The following is a 21,287-nucleotide window of genomic DNA, read 5'->3' as shown; positions in this document are numbered from 1 at the left end:
CATGAGCATGAGCTGCTCTAAAAACAAAGGGCCAGATGTATCAAAGGGTTTTACCCATTCTGTGTCTGTGGGGAAATGTGTTCATACATATGGCCTAAAAAGTTTACTGTTCAGGAAAGAAAATGGGTGGATAGCTGGTGTGCCCTGCGGGCCACCGTCCCTACATTCACAGGGGGCTGAAAATTGAAATCAGACAAATTATCCTACATTACGCCAGCATTTTGTGGCCCCCTGAAAAAGGACAACTGCAGTGTGGGTTGCTTGCCCCCGCTCTCCCCGCACATCTGAATCTCACCTACACATCGAAACCCCGCCCTCCTACTGCAAATATCTAAACTTTTGACTTGACCCCCCTCACTTATTCTGTGACTTTGTCCCCCTGCTAAGAAAGCAGAAATGGAGACCAATTTCCTAGAGAGAGAGGGTAAGGGTGGTTCGTGAGTCGGTATACACACACACACGCACACAGGCACGCGCGCACGCCCTCCTGCGCTTCCCTGATAGACGCTTCTACAGAGTGCTTCGGCCAATTTTGTATCTGGATGGAGAGAAACATAACAATATAAGACAATTAGACTCTAACCCTTTTGTAATTGAATGACTTTTGACATTTAATGTATGAAGGATTTTTATTATTATTGCAACAACCAAGCAAAGGGAACATAATTTAGAATTTTAAATGTCTATAACTCAGCACTTGCGGATTTTATATAATAGCTGTTGCCAACAATAAATTGCTTAACTAGGCAGCTCTTGACGTCATAGTATAGACCTAATTTAATGTTGAAAATAATTTTAATAGAAATGTTCTGTGGGCTGGGAGTTCAAATTGCTTACGGGCTTGGCACGCAGACGGCTTCTTGGCACTCTGCCCTTCGCACTGGCAGCATGTGCCAAGAAGTGCTGGCCAGGGAGGTCCCGCTTTGGACGTCATTGTCAAAATAATGAAATGTGAAAAAGCAAACAAATACGCAATCCTTGCTCTATACTGCCCTCTGCAGGGTAAATACAGGCACAGCAAAGAAGGACGCAATCCTTGCTCTAGCCTGCCCTCTGCTGGGTAAATACAGGCAGAGCAAAGAAGGATGTAATACTTGTACGAGCCTGTCTGCGGCTGGGTAAATGCAGGCACAACAAAGAAGGACGCAGTCCTTGTTCTATCCTGCCCTCTGCTGGGTAAATGCAGACAGTCCTTGCTCTAACCTGCCCTGAACTGGGTAAATACAGGCACAGCAAAGAAGGATGAAATCCTTGTTCTAGCCTGCCCTCTGCTGGGCAAATACAGGCACAGCAAAGAAGGATGCATTCCTTGCTCTAGCCTGCCCTCTGCTGGGCAAATACAGGCACAACAAATAAGGATGCAATCCTTGCTCTAGCCTGCCCTCTGCTGGGCAAATACAGGCACAACAAATAAGGACACACTCCTTGCTCTAGCCTGCCCTCTGCTGGGTAAATACAGGCACAGCAAAGAAGGATGTAATACTTGTGCTAGCCTGTCTGCGGCTGGGTGAATGCAGGCACAACAAAGAAGGACACAGTCCTTGTTCTATCCTTTCCTCTGCTGGGTAAATGCAGGCAGTCCTTGCTCTAACCTGCCCTCGGCTGGGTAAATACAGGCACAGCAAAGAAGGATGCAATACTTGCTCTAGCCTGCCCTCTGCTGGGTAAATATAGGCACAGCAAGGAAGAATGCAATTCTCGTTCTATCCTGCCCTCTGCAAGGTAAATGCAGGCACAGCAAAAAGAACGATACTTGTTCTAGCCTGACCTCTGCTGGGTAAATAGAGGCACTGCAAAGAAGGATGCAATGCTTGCTCTAGCCTGGCACCTGCTGAGTAAATACAGGCACAGCAAAGAAGGATGTACTACTTGCTCTAGCCTGCTCTCTGCTGGTTAAATACAGACTTAGTAAAGGAGGACACAATCCTTTTTCTAGCCTGCCCTCTGCTGGATAAATATAGACACAGCAAAGAAGGATGTACTACTTGCTCTAGCCTGCTCTCTGCTGGTTAAATACAGACTTAGTAAAGGAGGACACAATCCTTTTTCTAGCCTGCCCTCTGCTGGTTAAATACAGGCACAGCAAAGAAGGATGTAATACTTGCTCTAGCCTGCCCTCTGCTGGTTAAATACAGACTCAGTAAAGGAGGACGCAATCCTTGTTCTAGCCTGCCCTCTGCTGGGTAAATATAGGCACAGCAAGGAAGGATGCAATCCTTGCTCTAACTTGCTCTCTGCATAGGTAAATACAGGCACAGCAAAGAAGTATGCTATCCTTGCTCCACCCGGCCCTCTGCTGGGTAAATAGAGGCACAGCAAAAAAGGACGCAATCTTTGCTCTAGCCTGCCACCTGCTGGGTAAATAAAGGCACAGCAAAGAACAACGCAATCCTTGTTCTATTCTGCCCTCTGCTGGGTAAATACAGGCACAGCATAGAATGACTCAACCCTTGTTCTAGTCGGCCCTCTGCTGGCTAAATGCAGGCACAGCAAAGAAGGATGTTATACTTGCTCTAGCCTGCCCTCTGCTCTTTGTTCGAACTTTGACCCAGACATGGTCAGTGCCCGTATTACTGACCTGCAGCATTCCAGCTGTGCTAGAACTTTGACCCACACACTGTCAGTGCACCTCAATCTTGTCCTGCAGCACTGCACCTATTCAAGAACTTTGACCCAGACACGGTCAGTGCACCTCAATCCTGATCAATCAACTGATATTTGAATGATGAAACCCACGCAAGACTCTGAAACCTGCCCGGGGATCCACCAAAACACCTCAACCCTACCCTCTTGTCACCTGGCGTTGAAGTACCCAGGTGTGGACACAGAGCTCTAAGTTATGATTTGCTCTGGCAGGACACCTCACTCTTAACGTTTGAGACCCCTGCCCGAGGCACCCTAGCCTGGGCATGTTGAAAACATTGTTATTCTAGTGCTGGGGGAAGCCCAAGGTGCTTATAAGACTTCATCATTCGTGAGCTGCAGCATTCACTGCCATCCATCACTAGGACACACAGCGCTCCAGTGCTGCTAAAGCACCTCTACTGCTAGAGCACTGAGGACATCCACCTCCGTGGTGACTTAGAGAAGCCACTGCCCTGCGGCACACGGACCCAAAACTGCCCTGTGACACAAGGACCCAGCACTGCCCTGCAGCACACGGACCCACCACTGCCCTGCAGCACATGGACCCGTCCCTGCCCTGCGGCACATGGACATGCCACTGCCCTGCAGCACATGGGCTCATCACTGCCCTGCAGCATCTGGATCCACCACTGCCCTGCAGCACATGCACCTGTCACTGCCCTGCAGCACATGAACCTGTCACCGCCCTGCAGCACATGGACCTGTCACTGCCCTGCGGCATATGGATCCACCACTGCCCTGCAGCACATGCACCTGTCACTGCCCTGCGGCACATGGAGCTGCCACTGCCCTGAGGTATATGGACCTGTCACTGCCCTGTGGCACATGGATCCACAACTGCCCTGCAGCACATGGACCTATCACTGCCCTGCAGCACATAGACCTGTCACTGCCCTGCAGTACATGGACCTGTCACTGCCCTGCAGCACATGAACCTGTCACTGCCTTGCAGCAAATGGACCTGTCACTGCCCTGCGGCATATGGATCCACCACTGCCCTGCAGCACATGGACCCGTCACTGCCTTGTGACACATGGAGCTGCCACTGCCCTGAGGCATATGGACCTGTCACTGCCTTGCAGCACATAGACCCATCACTGCCTTGCAGCACATGCACTTGTCACTGCCCTGCGGCATAGGGATCCACCACAGCCCTGCGGCGCATGGACTCACAACCTCCCTGCACCACATGGACCTGTCACTGCACTGCGGCGCATGGACTCACCACCTCCCTGCGACACATGGACCTGCCGCTGCCCTGCGGTGCATGGATCCACCACCTCCCTGCAGCACATGGACATGTCACTGCCCTGCAGCACATGGACCTGTCACTGCCCTGCGGCATATGGATCCACCACTGCCCTGCAGCACATGGACCCGTCACTGCCTTGTGACACATGGAGCTGCCACTGCCCTGAGGCATATGGACCTGTCAATGCCTTGTGGCACATGGATCCACCACTGCCCTGTCAGCACATGGACCTGCCACCGCCCTGCAACACATGGACCCGCCACTGCCCTGCCAGCACATGTATCCACTACTGCCCTGCAGCACATGGCCCCATCACTGCCCTGCGGCATATGGGCTCGTCAATACCCTGCAGCATATGGACCTGCCCCTGCCCTGCAGCATATGGACTTGTCACTGCCCTGTGGCACATGGATCCACCACTGCCCTGCAGCACATGGACCTGTCACTGCCCTGCGGCACATGGACATTTCACTGCCCCGCAGCACATGGACCTGTCACTGCCCTGCGGCACATGGACATTTCACTGCCCTGCAGCACATGGACCTGTCACTGCCCTGCAGCACATGGACCTGTCACTGCCCTGCAGCACATGGACCTGTCACTGACCTGCAGTACATGGACCTGTCACTGCCCTATGGCATATGGATCCACCACTGCCCTGCAGCACATGGACCTGTCACCGCCCTGCAGCACATGGACCTGTCACTGCCCTGCGCCATATGGGTCCACCACTGCCCTGCAGCACATGGACCTGTCACTGCCCTGCAGCACATGGACCTGTCACTGCCCTGCGGCACATGGACCCACCACTGCCCTGCGACGCATGGACCCGCCACTGCCCAGTCAGCACATGGACCTGCCACCGCCCTGCAACACATGGACCCGCCACTGCCCTGCCAGCACATGGATCCACTACTGCCCTGCAGCACATGGCCCCATCACTGCCCTGCGGCATATGGGCTCGTGAATGCCCTGCAGCAAATGGACCTGCCCTTGCCCTGCAGCATATGGACTTGTCACTGCCCTGTGGCACATGGATCCACCACTGCCCTGCAGCACATGGAGCTGCCACTGCATTGCAGCACATGGACCTGTCACTGCCCTGCGGCACATGGACATTTCACTGCCCTGCAGCACATGGACCTGTCACTGCCCTGCGGCACATGGACATTTCACTGCCCTGCAGCACATGGACCTTTCACTGCCCTGCAGCACATGGACCTGTCACTGCCCTGTAGCACATGGACCTGTCACCGCCCTGCAGCACATGGACCTGTCACTGCCCTATGGCATATGGATCCACAACTGCCCTGCAGCTCATGGACCTGTCACCGCCCTGCAGCACATGGACCTGTCACTGCCCTGCGGCATATGGATCCACCACTGCCCTGCAGCACATTGACCTGTCACTGCCCTGCAGCACATGGACCTGTCACTGCCCTGCAGTTCATGGGCCGCTCACTGCCCTGCACCACATGGACCTGCCACCGCCCTGCAGCACATGGACCTGTCACCGCCCTGCAGCACATGGACCTGTCACCGCCCTGCAGCACATGGACCTGTCACTGCCCTGCAGTTCATGGGCCACTCACTGCCCTGCAGCACATGGACATGTCACTGCCCTGTGGCATATGGAGCCACCACTGTCCTGCAGCACATGCACCTGTCACATCCCTGCAGCACATAGATCCGTCACTGCCCTGTGGCATACGGACCTGCCACCGCCCTGCAGCACATAGACCTTTCACTGCCCTGCAGCACATGGACCTGTCACTGCCCTGCAGTACATGGACATTTCACCGCCCTGCAGCAGATAGATCCGTCACTGCCCTATGGCATACGGACATGCCAACGCCCTGCAGCACATGGACCCACCACTGCCCTGCAGCACATGGACCTGTCACTGCCCTGTAGCACATGGACCTGTCACCGCCCTGCAGCACATGGACCTGTCACTGCCCTATGGCATATGGATCCACAACTGCCCTGCAGCACATGGACCTGTCACCGCCCTGCAGCACATGGACCTGTCACTGCCCTGCGGCATATGGATCCACCACTGCCCTGCAGCACATGGACCTGTCACTGCCCTGCAGCACATGGACCTGTCACTGCCCTGCAGTTCATGGGCCGCTCACTGCCCTGCACCACATGGACCTGCCACCGCCCTGCAGCACATGGACTTGTCACCGCCCTGCAGCACATGGACCTGTCACCGCCCTGCAGCACATGGACCTGTCACTGCCCTGCAGTTCATGGGCCACTCACTGCCCTGCAGCACATGGACATGTCACTGCCCTGTGGCATATGGAGCCACCACTGTCCTGCAGCACATGCACCTGTCACATCCCTGCAGCACATAGATCCGTCACTGCCCTGTGGCATACGGACCTGCCACCGCCCTGCAGCACATAGACCTTTCACTGCCCTGCAGCACATGGACCTGTCACTGCCCTGCAGTACATGGACATTTCACCGCCCTGCAGCAGATAGATCCGTCACTGCCCTATGGCATACGGACATGCCAACGCCCTGCAGCACATGGACCCACCACTGCCCTGCAGCACATGGACCTGTCACGGCCCTGCTGCACATGGACCTGTCACCGCCCTGCGGCACATGGACCCGCCATCGCCCTCCCTGCGGCACATGGACCCGCCATCGCCCTCGCAGCAGCACATGGACCCATACAGAGCTCCATTAATGCAACTCAATCCGTATCAGGGACTCCTCCTGCTGGTCAAGTCTGAGCCCGCACACGCTGTCAGTAGCTACCTACATTGTGAATTCCATTTCCTTCCACATAGGGGAGTGACGGTCTAGCCTGGCGGACGCGACACGATTGTCCTTATTTGGTTGCACCACAATATTTTAATACTGTTCACGAGCTGCTAAATTGTAAAACATAAATGATATATAATGTGGTATCTGCAGTGATTCAGGCAATAGGACACAGTGGTCCTTGTGTTGAAATACCCACAAAGAAGGACACCATTGAAGATCTTTTGTGGTTGGGGCAAGGTGGTCATCATTGTTCTTAGACAATGGGGATGCCAGCTCAAAATGGCAGCAACAGAGGCAGGCTGAGAGATGTCCAGGGTGAGTGATGCTGGACCTCTCAGCAGCCTTCGACACTGTCTGCCACCGCACCCTGATCCAGCGCCTCGGCAACACCGGAATCCAAGGAACGGCCCTAGAATGGACCATCTCGTTCCTTGACGGAAGAACCCAGAGAGTCCGCCTCCCCCCGTTCCGATCCGAGGCCACCAAAGTCATCTGCGGCGTTCCGCAGGGATCCTCGCTCAGCCCCACTGCCTTCAATGTCTACATGAGCCCCCTTGCAGCCAACGCACAATCTAAACATTATCTCCTACGCTGACGACACCCAGCTGATCCTCTCCCTCACCAATGACCCCACCACCGCCAGAGCCAGCCTCCAGGAAGGAATGAAAGACGTTGCGGAATGGATGAGGCTCAGCCGTCTGAAACTGAACTCAGACAAGACGGAAGTCCTCATCTTGGGACCAGCCACCTCAGCCTGGGACGACACCTGGTGGCCCCCTGCCCTGGGCACCGCCCCCAAGCCAACGGACCATGCACGAAACCTGGGCTTCATCCTGGACTCGTCCCTCACGATGTCCAAGCAAGTCAACGCCTTCTCATCATCCTGTTTCAACACCCTGCGCATGCTCCAAAAGATCTTCCGGTGGATCCCCCCCGAAACCAGGAAGACGGTCACTCAGGCCCTCGTCACCAGCCGACTGGACTACGGGAACACCCTCTACGCTGGAACTACAGCCAAACTCCAGAAAAGACTCCAGTGCATACAAAACGCTTCTGCACGACTCATCCTGGACATCCCCCATGGTGGCCACATCTCTGCCCATCTGAGAGACCTGTACTGGCTCTCCGTCAGCAAAAGGATCACGTTCAGGCTCCTCACCCACGCTCACAAGGCTCTCCACGACGTGGGCCCTAAATACCTCAACAGCCGCCTCACATTCTACACACCCACCCGCCAACTCCGATCCGCCGGCCTCGCCCTCGCCACCGTCCCACGAATTCGCAGAACCACCGCTGGAGGAAGATCCTTCTCCTACCTGGCGGCCAAGACATGGAACTCCCTCCCCACCCACCTACGTCTGACCCAGGACCACCTCTCCTTCAGGAAACAACTCAAGACCTGGCTGTTCGAGCAGTAGCGATTCCCCCTCCTCCCAGCGCCTTGAGACCCTAGCGGGTGAGTAGCGCGCTATACAAATTTACTGATTGATTGATTGATTGTGGTTGGTGCAAGGATAAAGGGTTCTTTACTGTGCCTGGTGTGAGTAGAAAGACCTCCATGTCTGTCCTGGGTTGTTGTATGTGTAGGGTGATAGGGTTTTTAACCTTAGTGGACAATGAGGGGCACAATGCTTCTAACTTTCGCTGTTCAACAAGTGTGACATCAAATATGAATTTCAATTTAAATCAGAAAACAAGAAATGTGGCCTTTTGTCGGTTTGCACTGCAGTTGGAGTTTCATGACACAGGTCCCACGGAGGACAATGTCTTAGACGGGCAATGTTCAGGTACGCATACTGGTAGATTTTGATTCCTGAGGTCAATGGGTGGAAGATTCCTGGTTGCGAGTATAGGTTGAACAATATTTGGGTATGTATAAACCCTTGAGGGATTCCGCATCTGCTTGGAGATGTTCTCGTGGTCGTATTTACGATCTTCAAAATCTGATAATCGTGGGTGGGGTGATTGTGGTGAACCAGTTTTGAACCTGTTTGCAGAATCTCATTGTATGTTCTAGCGTGTTTTTCGTCTTACACTGGTGTACAGCGTCGAAGGTAGGCATGATGCTGAAGAGATGCTGTGAAGGACTTTCTACCTTGCAGCCTGTGCACTGAAGCCTGACTTGTAGTCTATTACTAGCTGTTCTTTGCTGGTTAAGAGTTGCATCATTCAGTTACTTTCCCCACTAAGGGTAAGTTTGAAACCAGTCTGTAATTGGATGAAAGGTTTAGATCCAGTTGTATCGCTTTACAATTGAGTGAAAGGATCCTTGACTGAGCAAGGCATGATCATTCGGTGGGAAGGCACGATCATTCGGTGTGAAGGCATGAGCATTTGGTGTGAAGGCATGATCATTCGGTGTGTAGGCATGATTATTAGGTGCAAATGCATGATCATTAGGTGCGAAGGTATAATCGTTTGGTGTGAAGTCATGATCATTAGGTGAGAGGGCATGATCATTTGGTTCAAAGACATGATCATTCGGTGCGAAAGCATGATTATTCAGTGCAAAGGCATGACCATTCAGTGTAAAGGCATGATCATTTGTTGCGAAAGCATGATCATTCTGTGCGCAGGCATGATCATTTGGTGTGAAGCCATGAACATTTGGTGCGAAGGTATGATCATTCGCTGCACAGGCATGATCATTCCACACAAAGGCATGATTATTTGGTGCGAAGGCATGATCATTCGGTGTGAAAGCATGATCATTCCACACAAAGGCATGAACATTTGGTGCGAAGGTATGATCATTCGCTGCACAGGCATGATCATTCTTTGCGAATGCTTGATCATTTGGTGCGAAGGCATGATCATTTGGTGCGAAGGCTTGATCATTCCACACAAAGGCATGATCATTTGGTGCGAAGGCATGATCATTCGGTGTGAAAGCATGATCCTTATGTACGAAGGCATGATCGTTAGATGCGAAGGCATGATCATTAGGTGTCCTGATGGATCCAGGAGCTCGTGGGTTGTTGGTTTGATCTGTTTCATTAATGTGTACAAGTATTCAGGCGTGATCCTGAAGAAGATTTCACGTCTTTGATGTTTCGTAGATAAGCTTTTCAGCTGTGAATTCTTCTGACGGAATTGAATCTCTGATGGTAGAGCTTTTATTGGTGAAAAAGAATAGAATTTGTTCAATTTGTTGGGAAATGAAGGCGTATTGAGTTGGACGGTGAAGCGATGCACTCACTTCAATGTTTGAACAAGGATCTGGTGGGATTCACAAAGCCTTTGATCAGTTCCTGGGAGTAGTTCTTTTAGACCTTGATACTCGCTTTTCTTTCTTGATCGAGGCCTTGAGTTTGGATCTTTTACTGGGTGACTTTAAAGCTCACCATTTCTTCATTAAATTGTAGTTTAATCCTATTAACACAAGGGGGGAATCATTGAGCCGCGGATGGCTTGGCTCGGTGCTCAGGTGTTTTAGTTTCAGAGGAGCTCCGGTGTGATGTAAACTCTCTTCTGCCCCATTGTATTCCACAACTAGTGTCTACCCTGGCAGCGGAGTCCAGTTTGATGATTACTGAAGTGAGGTCCTGAATAATATTGCTTTTTGGGATGTTTCTCTTCGGATGGATCCCATTTTCTCAGCGCATTCATGAAAGGTGGGAAGACGCTTGGCTGTAGGAATGAGGAATGGTAGGAGGTAATGTGTCAATTATTCAATTGCTGTTGAATGGAACACCTTGAGGGCTGGGTTTAATTTTATGATTTGATGAGGACCTTGGGCACAGATTCACATTATCCCATAAGAAGGACAAACTATAGGAAAAAGTCCTGACACTGAAGGCACACATGCAGTCTTGCATCACTACTTTGAAGGTGTGCTGCTGGGGTATTTCGAGTCCTTTGTACCGGAGATGTAATTTGAATGAAACAAAGTTGTATGAGGCATCTACTTCTTTCAATATGAATATAAATCTGTCTTCTATTTGACATTTGTGAAAAATAAAACCTCATCGGCAGGACATCAGCAGAGGCGCTGGCCCAGCCGGCAAGGCCCAAGATGACACATGTGACATTCTTATCATCGATACTTGAGTGCCCCGGCTGGGGTGTGTTCATTCAGCACTCCTGAAGTCCTGTTAACTCTGTGGGTGCAGATTTAATGGGAATTCAAGGCTGAACTCTGAGAATCCCCTTTGAACTGAAGAATTACCAGGTGAATCGGAATTCCCGGGCAGCGGCATTTCCTCCATAGCAGCGGAGGAGCGTCGCCCTCCCTCACACTGCTGCAGAAAGAGTGGAAAATAAAATGCAATAAATGATTTTACTTTTTACTCTCTGCCGAACAGAGTGTGGGGGTGGGGCCAGTGTTTCATTGCTGCTGATTGACAGCAATGAGGAGTGGCCACTTCAGTTTGTAGTGCGCATGTCGGCTTGGCCAGCTATCCTAATATGGCCATCCCAACATGCACAATTCAAACCTCTCCAACACAGCTGCCTTACACAGCTGTGTTGGAGAACAGCCATAGGCCTCCAGTGATTTTTGGGGTGCTGAGCCAGTCTTCTCCAGCCAATCCAGAGGTTTCACTCATATTGCTTAACATTGTTAACACCATGAGAGCAATATCTGGATTGGATAATTTAGTTGGCTGTGTGACTTCACCGCGTGCTCAGAGGAGTCTGGAACCAGGAACTGTAGAGCATCAAGGACGTGCTGCAGGATAAGGTAAGTGAAACTTTTATTTTTTTTCATGTAATTTTCAATGTAATGCAATTTTACAATGTATGTATGTTTGTTTTAATGTATGTACTGCTTGCCATTTTTTAATGTCACCAGCCGCCACTGTTGCCGCCATATGATTCCCCAGGAGCTCCTCATTAAAGCCTGGTATCTCTGAGAGAATGTAAACAGATCTGCAGTGTTCGCGGGTCTTGTGTTTGTGATGGAGGAAATTCTGCGTTTGTTTGTTCAGAAAAATTAAAAAAGACTTTGTAATGAGACCCTGATTACGCTGTGATTGCGTAAAATTGCAGAAATGTGATTGGTAGCCTCCTTGTGAAATGCAAGTGTGTAAATCTCCAATTGATGTTCAGAGGCCAGTTGCTGCCCAGCTAGGTTCATGCTACATTAACGCCAATAGATACATTGTAGAGCAGACAGTTTGGTCAAAAACCTGGGAATAAAATTGAGGCGCCAGATGTACAAAGTGTTTTTGTGTTCACAAACAGGCTGATTCTCAGAATCTGCCGGTATGCAAATAGTCTTTTTGAAATGTGCGAATCCCTATTTGTGATTCGGTAACCTATTTCTGAATCGCAAATTGGGTCTGCTATTCTGTATTAAGTAGGAGTGTGCTTAGTAGGTCCTTTCCTAATACCGAATCCCAGTGGTATGTGTGAATATTTTGCGACAGAAATGCGGTCACAAAACATTTGCATTTTACCACCTACTTCAAGTGGGTGGTAACCTGTTCACAAATGGGAATGGGGTCCCCTAATGTTTGTTGAACTATTTTTTAAGAGAAGGCAGTGGTCCTACGGGCATGTTTACAAGAAAATGTCAGACCGCGGGGCTGCGCCAAATTTGGTAGCCCTGCAATTCAACATTTTTCAAATACATTTTTTAGAATAAAATGTGCACCCCTGGTGATAAATGTAGCTGCCTAGCGCCAGCGCAGGCGCCCATGCGCCATAGTGCAAGTTTTCCTGCGTTGCAGGGAATGATTCTAAGTGTGCTGCATTTTGCAGCGCACATAGAAGTAGCAAACCGTCATTATATAATTATTGTTTATGTGCCGGAAGGGACACCTTCGTACACAGAAACATTTATTATTGGCACTTTGCACTTTCTATGTGTGCTCACATAGCAAAAGCAAAAATTAGGAGAAATAAAAGTATTTCTCCTCGTTTCAAAGCCGGCTGTTGCATGGTGTACGTTTTTGGCGTTGCCTCAGATTTACACCTCCTTATAAATCTGGGGCTGTGTCAAAAGCAATGGGTGTTGTGGTGGAACGCTCACAGCAACACCCACTGCATGCCCCTTTCACGCTAAGTGATGCATGCAAAGGGGCGTATTTACAAGGCCATGTTAAGCCACGAAGAGTGGCTTAACGCCGCTTTATAAATATGCAGAAGGGCCTATCGCCACCAGAACTTTGCTAAAAGTGACGTTTTGGTGGCAAAATCCCCTTGTAAATATGCTCCGAGATTTAGTAAATAGCCAAAAAGCATTAACCCTAACCAAAAGTGTAAATTGCTCAAAAGTGTAAGTTCCCTTTGTGTGTCAGGCCCAAGGTGCTTTTCCTGCATCCAGCGCTCCATAAGGCATGTGCTGCAGTATCTCTCTTCGCATCTCAAAGGCCCACCATAGAGAAGGCTGTGCTATAAACACTTGCAAAAAGCCTCAACCCTGGAGCACTGCACATACAGTGCTCAATTTGAGCCAATGGTTTCCTGTGCTCTGCATTAGCACTTAATTGCAAACACCAGCAATCATGACAGTCTGCCACAAGGTGGCAGTACTTGATCTCAATGTCAAATGGACAGACCACTCTGCGATTCTAAGACCACTTACATTCTGGGTAAGACTGTGGTCTACCCCAGAATTGTTGCATTATAAGGTTGGCTTAGAAGAAATCATGGAGTTGGACCATAATACTAGTATTTTATGGCTCAGGCATGTTTGCACGTGGCTGAGAAAGATTGGCCTAGGCCAGTTTTGGGATGACACTGCTTCATTATCTTCTTCTTCCAAGAAACAGTTACAATCTACTTTTTGATCCTCTTTTCGGCGCCGGGAAACCCTTTGTGGGTAGCTGCGCGCCTTACAAATACTATAAAATAAATAAATAAATAAATATTAATAGCAGTGTATTGCATGACACAACGAGTGGGGTATTAACAACTAGGTTTCTCTTGTTCAAGGATACACCAAATTTCGAGCAATTTTTGGACGAGATTCGCCCATCATTGACCAAAAAGCTATATATGAAATTCAGATATGGGATATTGAACAGTACCGCCGTCATTTCAAGCTGGGCTACTAACAAATCAGGAACCGAGGACAAAGGCACATGTTCCTTATGCCTAGATAAAATTGCAGAAAACAACTTGCATATTCTATTCTTTCGTTCCGCATATGCCAAGCCCAGGAAAAATGGATTAAACCTATTTGCCTAAACTTAGGCACACAATCATGTAAAGTGGCAGAAATAATTTTAAGGTCTGACACAGGACAAGTAATTGTTTTGGTGTGAGCAAATACCTACTAGCTGAGAGCCTTATAAGGGCCAAAGCAGGACTGAACTTACAATGCATTGATCAATAATCCCAGTTACATTTTACAGAATGGTGTTATGTATGATGAATTAATCAGGGAAATGTATTGTAAAAACACAATCTTAAAATGTTGTTGTTAATTGCTCCGGAGAGACAACTTAAGAACATAATGTAGTGGGATATGGAAAATGTTTTAATACCTGAAATATCCTCTTTTTAACTAGTGATGCCTTTTTTAAATTGTATTTATGTTTTAATCAACAGGCAAATACTAAATCAATAACTGCCTTCTATTGCATTTTTTCTGTGAATGTTGATTATGGTGTAAAGAACCGAAATAAAGATTTTGAATGATCAAAGAATGAAATATGATCATTCGAAATCTTTATTTATTAATTAAATTTACAATCAATATGGGCAATACCTCCCACCCAACTCATTCTTATAGCTTTGGGGACCTGGAATAGTCTGAATTGTCACACTTGTAGGAGTGTGATGGTTTATAGTTGCGTCAGTGCTGTGATTGGCCGCGCTGGCAGGGGCAAGGGGTGGTGCAAACAGCAGTGGCCTCCTGACGTTATATATATATATATATATATATTTTTTTTTTTAATTGACGACTGTACACATGCGTACCTAGAACCTCCACACGCCTGCCCTAATACTTTCACATATCACTGCCACGTAGCCAGCTGGGACCTGGTTGGAGCACATGACTGGCTGTCACGCATGTCAGATACGCATGCATGTACCTCTACTTCTCCACCATGCACACACATATCACCAAGTCCTCTCTGCTCCACACTGCTATGATCCCATTAACGCAGCATCCCCCTCCCACTGCTTCTCTAGACTGTTTGCATCACGCGTCATTGCCGTGTAATGGTTCCATATCTACTCAGCGCGGGTTGTAATAATCAATACCCTTGTCACCCATGCATAAGGGGCGTAACGCAGGCACCTGCAGTGCGGTTGGGGAACATCTTTGCACCCCCACACACACTTCTGTGGGACCCCACTCTGCCCAAGGCCAATGAATATCTATGAAATATGAGAGACTCAGGGGTCTCTTTCCCATTCTGCAGGGGCCCGGGCCCGTCAATATTACATTACTCCAATGCCACACATGCATGCCTCCATGGCAGTAGCGGCTGGTACTGGACTCGGGTGGTGAGGCGGGCGCAGGAGGGTGGAGGGGACGAAAAGAGTTAGTTTTAAAAAAACAGTTACCGGTGACGACCGGCTTTTCCTCCCTCCTCTTCTTCCTGACTCCGGTCCCGCAGCAAGATGCAGGAAGCAGCAGGATGCACCCAACTCCCAGCCTCCCGATAGCCAATCACAACGCCTACCATGCAGTGTTGTCATTGGTCTAAGCCCTGTGGATCGGCGCTCAGCCAGGAAATGGAGACCTAGGCAGTTTCTCCATGCAGGCTGTAATGCAGCCTGTCTGGAGAAGATGCGTAGTGCGCATGAGTGTTTCGGGCCGGTGCTGGCCAAACAGTCATGTGTTTTTAGGAGGGTTTCACCCCCCCCCCCCCCCCAAACACAAATTATAACTTTATGTTTCCTTTGCTTCACTCCAGCGAAGTCGTGGGGCGACGCTCTTCTGCCTTAACGAAGGATCCGTCATTGCTGGGGGGGGGGTTGGGGGGGGCGGGCGAGGTTCACAGCGCTTCAAGGCCACACAAGTGCCTGCAATGTGGTATATTAACGCAACATTAATGCCTCCTAGGCTCCATCTTTGTAGTAAAACCTCTTCTACAATATTCTCCCCTTGGTTTACGATCACCTCCCCCCCCTTCCCACCACCACCACAGTCAGTTCGACAGAATCACTTTCTTGAGGCCCCCACAGCCCCCTTTCGCTTCCTTTGACAGATTTCTGATCTGCGTCCCTTGGAGTTGGAATATTCTTGGCTGTGCCTCAGCCCCTTCGAGCCCTCATTAGTATCTGCCAGCTTCCTGATGCCTAAACTGCTGCACAATGAATATTTGGCAGTAGGTGCAGGAAGGACCGTTTCCTGTCCGGGAGCGCCCTCTGATGGACATTGATGGGAAGCGCATGAGTCACAATGCGCTGCTAAATTTGGCAGAGCTCTGCGCTCCGACATTTCATTATAAATATGCCCTGTAGTTTTTCAAGTGCTTTGTTGACCCTCTTGGAGGTGGGAGAGCACTTTACCGAGTGACAGCACGACACACGGACAAGGAGCGTAGGTAGAATGTGAACAGATACTTAACTAGATGATGCTCTCAGAGGGGTGCGCACCTCAGCTTTGACCAAACACCCTGCTGCTCCAACCACCTACCCCGCTTCAACCATATTTCCCAGTGCTTCAACCACACACCGCAGTGATTCACTCACATACCCTGCTGCTCCAACCACACACCCTGGTGATTGACTCACATACCCTGCTGCTTCTACCACACACCCTGGTGATTCACTCACATACCCTGCTGCTTCAACCACACACCCTGCTTCAACCATACCTCCCAGTGCTTTAACCACACACCCTGGTGATTCACTCACATACCCTGCTGCTCCAACCACACACCCTGGTGATTGACTCACATACCCTGCTGCTTCTACCACACACCCTGGTGATTCACTCACATACCCTGCTGCTTCAACCACACACCCTGGTGATGCACTCACATACCCTGGTGATTCACTCACATACCCTGCTGCTTCAACCACACACCGCAGTGATTCACTCACATACCCTGCTGCTTCACCCACATACCCTGCTGCATTAACCTCATCAAACAGTCCTGTTTTAATCCACTCACTTCCAATAGAGACCCAGTGCAATTCTCAAGATTGTTTGCGCTCCAAAATTCCAGCCTGTAAACTCTCAACAACGTAATCATAGCACAAAGTCCATCTCAAGAGACTTAGGGGCATATTATCAAGGATGGCGTTAAGATTATCACTGGTTTAGCGGCAGAAAACTGCAGCTAAAGCGGCGACAATTGGCTTGATATTATGCCCTTGTGAATCCCCATAGCAGCCCAGGTTCACACCAGAACATGGGTTTCTATTGGAATTCTGCAGGGTATATTATCAAGCCCATTATCGCCGCTTTAGCTGCAGTTTTTTTGCCGCTAAACTGGCGATAATTTTTATCACTGTTCTTGATAATATGTCCCCAAATGCATAATTCAGCAAAGTCAGTGGTTCCTGAAATGAACCTCTAGTCTCTAGAAGACCCCCACGAGAGACATTCGTCTTTCTCTCAGCCCAGATCAAACCCTTCCTTTTGAAATGTACCGCTTGCGAAAGTCAATTTGTAGCCACTTCACTTAATCTCAACAATTAAGACCAATCTGTGAGTCTGACTGATAACCTGATAGATCTCACTCAGCCACTCCCATCCTGAACCTCTTAGAGTTTGCACTCTGTACCTGCTAGGCCCAGGGCAGTAGGGTGGCCAACTTCCTCCAGGTCATCACAGAGACTCTTTTCAGTCCTGAACCTTTGCTTACAAATCAGTGTATTCAGGTGTGTCCGTCTAGATGAAAGTAAACCAAGACTACAACACCCACAATGCATTGCATCGACCAGCAAAAGAGGATGACTGGAGACTATACCCATAATGACTTAGAGTTAGGTCATACCCCTTTTACAGAGAACACTCTTCCTTTGCACAGCTGAGGGTCACCAACATCAGGGAAGGCATCAATGGATCCACCTTGGCTGGCCACACTTCATTTGGAATCCCTATTCCTCAAATCCATAAAATGCCTAGTTTTTCTGTACCTAAGCCATTTACCTGTGTGCATCCTTCAAGCAGTACCCACATCCCTACTCTACCCCAAAACATGACTCTGCTCACGCTACCACCTTCAAAACAAGGTATTCATCACATGAGACTGACTACCCAACTATCCTTCTCGTGAGATGGAAACCATAAAATTCTGTATTAATTTCCTTTTGCAAGCTGCGACCATAAATTAGTGAACAGTCTGATTAATGTTATAGAATGTTTCTGTATCACATATATTAGATCTCAGAGGTTTCTGTACCCCTGTATGCTAATAAATACCCTTTTTGAGAGCACACCACCTGAATGGGAGACGTTTATTGACAACAAATGCTAGTACGAACAAATGTTTATAAGTTATTCCAACCTTACTCCCGCCCTCGGAGGTCCACCTGACATCCTTGTACAGCGCTCCGACGCCCTCTGGGGCCTTGTTCGCGCTCTATAAAGCCGCAAAAATAAATACATAAATAAAATGAACAATGTGACCATATAAAATGAATTTAAAAAAACTAACATAATGTGTTGAAAACAGTTCTATAAATAAAAGAACATAAATTAAAGTCCCTTAAATTCTAGAACAAAATTTGAGTTAAAAGAGCATTAAGACTTTACGCGCTCCATGAATGATATAATATGGTAAAGAAATAAATAAGTAATGACATTAACTGAAATAAAGTGCATGAAAAAAATATTGTTATTAGAGCTTTTACATGCTATATATAATCTTAAATAGTCCATGAAGTTCTTACAAAACCTTTGGTTACAATTTCAAAAGAAATCAAAGAATAATTGGAATTATATGATAAATTTCATTTAATCGAGCAATACAGGGTGTAGATATACTTAAAAATATAGTGAAAATGAGTTTTAAGGTAATGTGGGAGCACAGGCCCCAGCCAATCCCTACCAAATGGCATACAGAGAGCATCATGCCATGCTATCAAAGATCAATCAGATGTCACCCAAACCTTTGCACTCCTATTTCATAGTTTCTATCACCATCAGGGGAGAGCCTAAACATATCATCTAAAACTTTAACAAGAGAAACACAAAGAGGTGGCAGCCTTCACTCTTAGAAGTTATTTACTTCATTCTGCTTTCGTGTTTTTGCAGACTGAGTCAGTCACCGTTGGCTGAAAGAGCATCCAGTCATAATATTCCAAAGAAGGATCTTCCCTACATGGATATAAGACGCCTTTTATGGCAGCCTGTGGGCGGGGTCTCAGAGGGTTAGCTTGCTGCGTCATAATTGGGGCTTCACATTTTATGGTGTTTTTATTTTAGACATTTCCTCCTATATTTATCCATATATAATTTGTTTTACTGATTTCATCTGTGTTTATCCAGATTTATTATGGGTTTTGTGAAAAAATGAAGTTGTAACCAGTAAATGTCCATATTGTCTTAACAGATAAATATTTTCTCATGCTTCAGGGCCCAACTGATTTTAATGATATTGTTGTAAATGGATTAGGTAGGCAGGAGGACACGTCTTCAGTTATTAAGATAGATTTATTAAGTTACAAGATAAGATAAGACAGCAGAGCAGCCAGACCATCAACTGCCAAGGCTGGAATGTTCACATCACAGAGAGAACACTCTCAGGTTAGAAGATAGAAACACTAAGAAAAGACTACAGACACCAAGTAGCCATATTGAATAAAGTATGAATATGCAACAGATATGAAAACCCATGCATGATAAATCAATACATTCCAATGAAAAAGTGATCGTTATCAACGTTGTCCATATCTACAGCCTCCTTAGAAAACATTCTCTCTTTTCTAACTTCCTGACTTGCCAATCAGCAGAGCTTTTGGCAGTCATGACTGACAGCATTTTAAATTGCTCAAAAGCAGTCTGTTATCCATTGTTTCTATAGTTATAAAGAGATACAGATTGGAAAATAAATGTTTTTATGTCTGTATTTATGTATATAAATATGTAAAAAAATGGAAAAATTGAGCTATACTCATAATGTAGCCCTGCGACCCGGAGATCAGTTTAGTGTGTGTGAAATGGCTAAAGGGGCAAAGAGACCCCCATTTCTCTGGTGTGGTTTGGACATCCCTGAATTAGTCTAACAAGTACCTGCATGTCTGCACCACAACAAACTTTCTTCACCTGCAGAGCCACTGAACTTATAAAGTAGCTGCCAGGTGTACCTTGCCTCTCCCTCACACGAATGTATGACGTTACAACACATACATTTACAACGCATGCCTTTACAAGGCAGTTTTTACACCGCAAAATCACTTACAACGCATACATTTACATTGCATGCCATTACAACAAGTTTTTTAAAACTACCTCTACAACACATTCCATTACATCGCATTATACCTTTACAATGCATACAATTACAACACATACCATTACATTGCATTTAAGGTAAGTGTTGGATAGTGTAGGAGTAAAAATTATTATTCTAACTCCAGGGGGTGCAATAGTAAGGTAAGTGTGGGATAGTGTAGGGGTGCCATGCGTTGTAATGACATGCAATGTATTGCCTGCGTTGTATTGACATGCGCTGTAAAGGATGTTGCGATGTAATGCCTGCGTTGTAAATGTAGTGCAATGTGATGACTGCGTTGTAAAGGTTGTTTCCCCCTCACACATGTCCCACAGAACCCTTTTTCATTCTCTAAGCAGTGCCCCTGACGTCAGGCCTCTGACAGTCATATATGCACACATTGGCTGTGGTATCTGTTGAGTGTTTACTGCCCTCTGCTCTATGCCAGACTTCAATGTGTCTGGTTGCTTTTATCCTGTATGAGCAGTGTCTACCTATAGAGTTCCTTACGCTTTCGGTGCATTTAGATTTCTAAAGTGCTTTAATGGATATTAATTCCTTCAGAGGGGGGTGCCAATGCATTCAAATGGATTTTTATGACATACAGATCAGTTTGCGATAATGACCTGGTTGGTTTTTACTTTCCATTGCAATGGCTTCTTTTTGCTTTGCTCATGACCTTGCCATCGTTTGACAATTCTGCATACATTTTGGCAGACAATTAGTTCATTCAGCAAATTTCTGTTATGTCATGTTTCAATGCAGATAATATTCTTCTCTGGGAAAATATGGAAGAGGGGGTCCAAATCGAGGTGTGTTTGCGGTGTCGCTACAGACATCTCAAGCTGCCTATTGCGACATGGCATTCTATGCCATACTTCACAGAGCCTATCCCTGCTCAAGATTGGATGACTTTCATGCCTGTCTGAGTTGTCATTCTCCAACTTGTTATTTCCTCTCTTTCTGTGCTTGACCCGCCCACAGGAGCTTCTTGGGTTCGTCCTTCTTCCTGCTCCAAATGCAGCATTGAAAACAGAGCCAAATTGTGCAACAGATTAAGTTTGATGCCTTTCACTGCCACAAATGGTCATCAGAAAAAGAACTGTATGAATGTGGAACAAACAACAATGATCTTAACAGACTACTGAAAACAAGCATTGGCAAAGTCAATCCCTTTTGATTGTACGTAAAGGCATGTGAGACCGACTGGCATTGTCAGTGCCTGTCTATTTAGCTCTCATATGAATTTTCAGGACTCACCTACAAATGTCAGTGGTCAGAAGAATAACATGCAATTCTAATACTTACAGAGG

General features: G+C 47.7%; 1 protein-coding gene across 2 annotated transcripts in view; it reads right to left on the bottom strand.

Annotated features, from left to right (window-relative positions):
- OSTN (osteocrin) overlaps positions 1–21,287 on the bottom strand; it is a 188,780-nt gene that overhangs the window by 32,135 nt on the left and 135,358 nt on the right. The window contains exon 4 of one of the 2 annotated variants that reach the window (XM_086944631.1): positions 18,046–18,120. The exons of the other annotated variant lie outside the window; for it this stretch is intronic. Coding sequence (XP_086800757.1) covers positions 18,046–18,120 — 75 coding nt within the window. The remainder of the gene's footprint in view (positions 1–18,045; positions 18,121–21,287) is intronic. 2 annotated transcript variants of the gene reach the window in all.

Source organism: Lissotriton vulgaris, chromosome 11 (assembly GCF_964263255.1).
Source record: "Lissotriton vulgaris chromosome 11, aLisVul1.2, whole genome shotgun sequence".
Taxonomy (NCBI): Eukaryota; Metazoa; Chordata; class Amphibia; order Caudata; family Salamandridae; genus Lissotriton; species Lissotriton vulgaris.
Note: the sequence above shows the minus strand (reverse complement) of the source record. Positions and strands in the feature narration are given on the sequence as shown.